Source organism: Cololabis saira, chromosome 23, assembly GCF_033807715.1.
Source record: "Cololabis saira isolate AMF1-May2022 chromosome 23, fColSai1.1, whole genome shotgun sequence".
In the NCBI taxonomy this organism is placed as follows: domain Eukaryota; kingdom Metazoa; phylum Chordata; class Actinopteri; order Beloniformes; family Belonidae; genus Cololabis; species Cololabis saira.
This window is the reverse complement of record NC_084609.1, coordinates 8,288,229-8,294,810: the sequence shown is the minus strand read 5'-3', so window position 1 is coordinate 8,294,810 and position 6,582 is coordinate 8,288,229. Positions and strand designations below refer to the sequence as shown.

The 6,582-nt window shown below is 44.5% G+C and overlaps 1 protein-coding gene across 1 annotated transcript; it reads right to left on the bottom strand.

Annotated features, from left to right (window-relative positions):
- si:ch211-244b2.4 (uncharacterized protein LOC541512 homolog) lies at positions 1-4,412 on the bottom strand (the record flags this gene model as incomplete). The annotated part of the gene is made up of 8 exons (XM_061715246.1): positions 1-56; positions 137-253; positions 303-442; positions 1,560-1,638; positions 1,721-1,841; positions 1,918-2,050; positions 3,858-4,002; positions 4,235-4,412. Coding segments are annotated over 8 exons (969 nt in total), but the record flags the coding sequence as incomplete, so codon positions are not given.
- Between the last annotated feature and the right edge of the window lie 2,170 nt (positions 4,413-6,582).

Here is a 6,582-nt window from a genome sequence, read left to right as displayed (position 1 = left end):
TTAGACCCGTCTGATCCTGCGAGCCTGGCCGGTCGTCAGGTTGGTCTGGGTCATCGCTGCAATCAGACAAACAAGCCCCACGTTAAACTGCGTTACCACGGAGATTAAGTTAGCCAAGTATTCAAGAAGACTCCACCTGCGAAGTCCAGCTTGTACTGTTGTCCTCCAACGGTGAAGGCCATGGTCCCTGTGCGGTTCTGCTGGAAGTTCGTCTCCAGGTCAGCGGAGGTGACCGAGGACTCGGTCGGAGTGCCTCTCTGTGGGAAACAATCATCAGGTTTCATCTCAGCAACATAAACCACCGCATCGTCTGCATAAAGTCTCACTCCTCGGACGACGTACGCGGCGCTTGAACTCGTGCCACTTCCCTCTTCCCTCGAACTGCCACTGAGGTCTGGAGCCCAGAGAAATGTTCCCGATGCCAAATGTTAGCGGAGCAACTCTGCAACAACAAAACAAAACACATCCTGTTTGATTTACGCAGACAAAAATACGCAGTGAACAAAAATGAGCATTTTTAACAACGCATATGGGTTTTAAACTCATTTGCAGGAAGTTCCTACGACAACCAAAGTGATCTTATTAGTACCAGACTATGGCGGTATTGAGTGTCAAGAGTTCTGGGAACTGACCCGTCTACTTCACACACTGTATCCCATAATGCATTGCACCATTACAGGAGTTGAGGGGGGATGAGGGGGGATGGATCCCCCCTGAAATAAAAACGGTCAAAATCATCCCCCCTGTAAAACTGCCATCCCCCCTTTCCATCCCTTATGTCATTTCATCAATGAATGTGGTTTTACTGCTATTTCAACATTTAGAGTCATCACCAGAAAAATAACACCAGAAAAATAACTTATTTGACAATTTTCACCTGTTCAAGTAAATTTTCACTTGAAATAAGTAGAAAAATCTGCCAGTGGGACAAGATTTATCTTCTCATTACAAGCAAAAAAATCCTGTTCCACATGCAGATTTTTCGACTTATTTTAAGTGAAAATCTACTAAAAATGTATTTTTTTGACTAAAAATTAGACATTTTAACTAGAAATAAGACAAATATTCTTGTTAAGGTTTTGAGTTTTTGCAGTGATCCATTTTACTTATCCTGTGAAGGACAGAGTCATATTGATAAGTTCAGAAAAGTGTTTTTTATTGTTGTGTTTTGATGTATTTGATGTAAGCCCAGTGGATATTTAAAGCTTACAGAAGGCTGCATTTTACTGCTGCTATGTCATTCCTGCAGTATTTCTGCAGGTGTTTTGGTCAGTGCTATTATTTGTAATATATTATATTATTTGTAATCAGCACAAATTATCTGTCCCCATATGATAAAATCCACCATCCCCCCTGATTTTTTTTACAACTCGAGTACTGATTACAGCTGAAGTGATTAGACCAGAGCATCCGGGACAACGTTGCCTCCTTACGGGTCGGCTTCAACCCAGAAGTTTGCGTGTTGGCACTTGGGATTCACATCTTTTTGAAACTAGACTCCATCACAGTTAACTTTTATCGGTAAGTTTGTCGTGAGAGTTCGTGGTGGTGAAACTCACCCCGTCCCGATTTGCTTTTGTCTGTATTGCGGTCGCCGGGTGACTCTCCTCTTCCTCTTTGTGCTCACCTGCCGCATTTCTAACAAAAGACACAACAGGGAAGGAAAAGTTGGAATAAAGTCGGGGGTGACGAGGGGTTTTACGCGGCGGGAATTCCTCACCTGTGAATTTGATCTCGAAGGTTTTTGCACCGATGCTGAAGCCGAAGCAGCCTCGCGGGTTCCCCTGAAACTTTGCCTCGATGTCGGCGTTCTTCACCGAACTCGGGTTCCCTTTTGAATCCTGTCCAGAGACGAAGGAAACCGTTAACAAATGCACGCCGATGACCCCCGACCTCAGTCCAACCGATTGCACCCACCTTGTCTCCGTACTTGATCCACTTGCGTTTCAGGGTGCAGAACCAGATCCAGGTGGTGTTGCCGTCGTCCAGACGCCTCACTTTCAGCTCCTTCCCCAACACTCTCATCCTGTGGAAGTCGATGCTCACCGCCCTGCAACACAAGCCCTGAACCGTCGGTCGGGAGCTCTTTTAAGCCGGACATACACTGTGCAATTATCGGCTCGTTTTGAGCCGATTTTCAAGTCGTGCAACTATTTTTTGGATTGGGCCGGATTTCGACCCAATCGTTGGTCGTGCCTCGTGCAGTAAACGTGGGGGAAACGACGAGAGATTAAAGGTATTGTGACATCATTTTTAACTTGCTTTTAACACTATTAAAAGTCTTGGCCAACATCCCTCAAATGTGTCTAAAAGAGTGTAACAAGAAAAACTTCACTCTAGTACTCTTTTCCTGGCTTTTTATTACAGTGTTTTTTTGCGCCGTGAAAAATGCTTCTTTTCCCCCCTTTCCTGTCAATCATTGCTCCGCTCCTCCTCCAAACCTCCTCCTCCTCCAGCCATACGCTCACAGCGGCGTCGGAGCGACAGGCGAAGCATGCACGGAAAAGCAGCAGGGCGAACCACAGCAAACAATCATAAAAATAAAGGCATGCAAGCAGCACTGTCCCCTTATCTTAAGTCCAGTCAGTGGCCGCGGGTCTTCTTAGCAGTTTTCCTCCGGTGATGAGAACAGAGGGGGCTCTAAACAGCTCCGTGTTAAGCTTCATTTATGGTTCCGCGTTAAATCGACGCAGAACCTACGCCGTAGGGTTCAGCGTACGGTGCGCGTCGCCGCGTAACCCTACGCCGTAGGCTCTGCGTCGGTGTAACGCGAAACCATAAATCAGCCTTTATGGTGCGTTGGAGAGGAGAGGAGACAGGGAGCTGGGTGGAGGGGGCGGTGATTTAGCGGGTCGTTACGTAACGATCCGCCACCAAACCAGGTGCGCCGTTTTTGCACAGTTATGCGGAAAATCCCAGAAAGCACACAATATACTGAATGTTAAAAGTTCGTTGTTTTTTGGGTGTAATTGATGTCAAGACACCCAACAAAACACAAAAAATCAAGAAAAATGTGTTTTTCATGTCACAATCCCTTTAACACCTCACGATGAGCTCCCGATCACAAATCGTGTTCTCGTAAGAAAATCAAACTTGCGCAATCTCTGATGTCACGTCAAAAACTATTATTTGTAGTTTAAAGTGTTGCAAATTCACATTACAAATCATGTTTTAATAGCAAAAAAAAAGACTGCATTTCCCACGTCTGCCCAACCATACGCATACGGCGTAGGGTACACGGTGACCGGCACCGTATGGGGCGCGACGCCGCGTAACCTACGCCGTAGGCTCTGCGTTGGTGTAACGCGGAACCATAAATCAGCCTTCAGTGTGTGCTCTGTGCTGTTCTGAACACTTCTCTTCTCTGTTGTGCTCATTTTGCTGGGACGTCGGGTTCCTCCGCCGAGACACAACTTTTGCGGTATGCGTTCATTGTTGTGTCTAAAAATGATGCGCAGTGCCGACCCAATCAGAAACGGTACAGATATTTTGGGATTTTTTTTATATTTATAAAAAAATAAAATTATAAAAAAATAAAGGATCCCCATAACCTTTGATCAGGTGGGCAGGACGCACATTTGGGTGGGCACAGCCCACCCTTGCCCCAAAACCGGCCTTGAGTTCCAGTACACAGAGGTCCGACGGGAGGATTATGATCGTATAGTGTGAGCAGACGGGTCGCATCAGAGCATCGGGTCGTACAGTGTGAGACCATAAATCGTGGGCTCGGAACTTTTGAACTCAGCGATCTAGTCGTGCAGTGTGAGATGGGGCTGAATCAAACGATTTAAAATATCACACAGTGTATGCCCAGCTTTACGGTTTCCCTGGCGCCGGCGAAGCGAGGGACGTCTTACCCGTACGGCGTGTTGTAGATCTTGATGCTCCGGTTGTGCGGCAGCGAGAACTGAGCCTCGATGATGTGATCGTTGCTAATGTCCTTCCAGCCGCCGCTGGCGTAGAGCTGCCACTGGAAGAACCGGCCGTCCGTCAGCTTCGGGTCTGGTCCAGAGGAGACACGAGCTCAGAGGGACGACAAGACGGAGGACGAGACGGAGGACAAGACAGATGACAAGACGACCTCAGGCGGAGGACAAATACGAACTCAGATGGACGACAAGAAAGAGGACAAACACAACCTCGGATGGACTAACACGACGGAGGACAAATACGACCTCAGACAGGGGACATATACGTCAGACACCCTGAAACTTCGTTGCCAACATCTGCTCACCGCTGGCCGCTGCTCGGTCCGGACCGGTTCTGGTTGCCCCCGGTGACGGGCCGCCCTCCAGCGAGTGGCTGAGTTTGCACCCTGAGCCGTAGCGGCAGCTGCCAGACAGGAAGTACTTGCAGACGTGGGGGTAGCGACAGCTGGACCCGTCCCTGCAGCCGCGGCTGCTGTTGTAGTACTTGCAGGGACTCCCGCGGACCTGCAGGGGGCGACAGAGACCACCGTTAGAACCAGCACCGCCCCGGATCAGCGGTTTCACGGGAGGTTGTCATGGACACGGACCGTGTACTCGGCGGCGTCGGCCTCCACGTCGGAGTCATCGCTGTCGTCCGATCCACTTTCAGAGAAAGATTCCTCGTCAGATTCTGGAAGAGAGAATGAAAAAGCCGGAGGTCGGAGGTCAGCCAAAATAAGCTGCTGGTATCCGCCCCCAGACCCAGCGTTTTCTGGCGTCGACCTTCAGAAACACTTCAGACCTTTGTTAAAAAAGACCCGCGTTTCACTGCTTTTCCTTCAGTTTTTATTTTATTGTGTACAAAAATCAAACATTATTCAATTTGTGTTTTATCATTTTATTTTAATATTGTTCTTTCAGTTTTAGTAGACGTTGTTGTTATTCTTTTATTGTGCTTGATTAGATATATCTAATAAGCTTAATTTAATGTTGATTTGAGAGACGAAGACGGTTCTTAGGTTGACATTTATAGAAGTTATTACAGTCCCGTCTGCGGCACACAGAGATTTCTTCGGATTCTCTGAATCCTTTATCGATATTTATATTTATGTTATTGTGCTGCAGTTGAATACAAGCTCATATGGAAACTAGCTGAACTAGGATGCTGCTGATGTTTTACAATCACGCAGGATCAGGAAACAACTAAGTTTCTTTTTGGTCTTGGTTTAGACGGTCTTGACTACAAGTCTACCTATCAACGATGAGATATTTAAATTCTCAACAGTTTTACGTCGAGGAAACCGATTATTCTGCATTTTTTAGCCACAGTTCAGCCCGGATCGATGAACCGCGTTTCACTGCTTTTCCTTCAGCTTTTATTTAATTGTGTACAAAAATCAAACATTACTCCATGTATGTTTTATCATTTTATTTTAATATTGTCCTTTCAGTTGTTGTTATGCTTTTATTGTACTTTATTCGATATATCTGCTTCGTTTATTATTGATTTGAGAGATGAAGAAGGTTCTTAGAAGGACATTTATAGAAGTTATTTCCATCACAGTCCCCAGAGAGATTTCTTCAGATTCTCTGAAGCTTTTATCAATATTTTGTCCTATCAGTGATGAGATATTTAAATTCTCAACAGTTTTAGGTCGAGGAAACCGATTATTCTGCAGTTTTCAACCACAGTTCGGCCCGGATCGGTGAACCTCCAACCATCTTTACTTTAGAGACTCCGCCTCTCTAACCTGCCGTTTTTACACCCAATCATGAACCAGAACCAGGACCGGTCTGGTTCTGGGAGTTCTGGGTGTCTTTGATCTGTCCAGGTCCAATATTTTTTTATTTTTTTCTTGAAACATAGATACAAACAAACAAGGCACATAATAGTCGTATCAGAATTACAAACTTTTGCCTTGGGTTGAGCAACATCACTATTACAAAATATATACTGAGAATCTAATTATTGTACAACATGAAATAAAAATAAAATAAGAAATAAATAAAAAATAACTCACAAGGGCCATCTCATATTAAATCATATCATTCAAGTAAAGAAAACAGTTTAAGGGCTTTCTTTTCTCTAACAAGAGTCAAGGACTTACTCAAGAGCTTTAGGTAATTTCTCCAATGGGTCAAACACAGTTTGGTCTTAAAAAATCTACATTTGTGAATGAAGAACTTTCCCAATAGCACCAAATTATTAAGGACGAAGTCCAAATTCTTGTGCTCAACAAAAACACCAAATATAATCAATGTCTCAATGTCCTTGGACTGTAGCAGCTCAGCATCTCACTCCAGAAATATTGCACTGAATCACAATGAAAGAAAAGATGTTGCAAAGTTTCAATTGCCCTTTCACAAAAAAACACAATTATTCAATTCAAAATTAAATTTTAATCTTAAAAACTCGTTTGTTGGGTAAATGTCATTTAAAATTTTGAAGTTTACCTCTTATTTTCGGTGGAAGTGGAAATGAAATATAATTTGTTCTTATTTTCCTAATCTTTTCCACTTCAAATTCCTTTAGGATGTACCATCTTTTTATTGGTTAGGGTAATATTCTTCTAGCAAAATGTTTCCCTCTGCCGCCCCCTGCTGGTGTATTTATGTAAACGCTCATGAACTCGCGCCTGGACCGTCAGGGATCAATCAAAACTCGGTTCTGTCC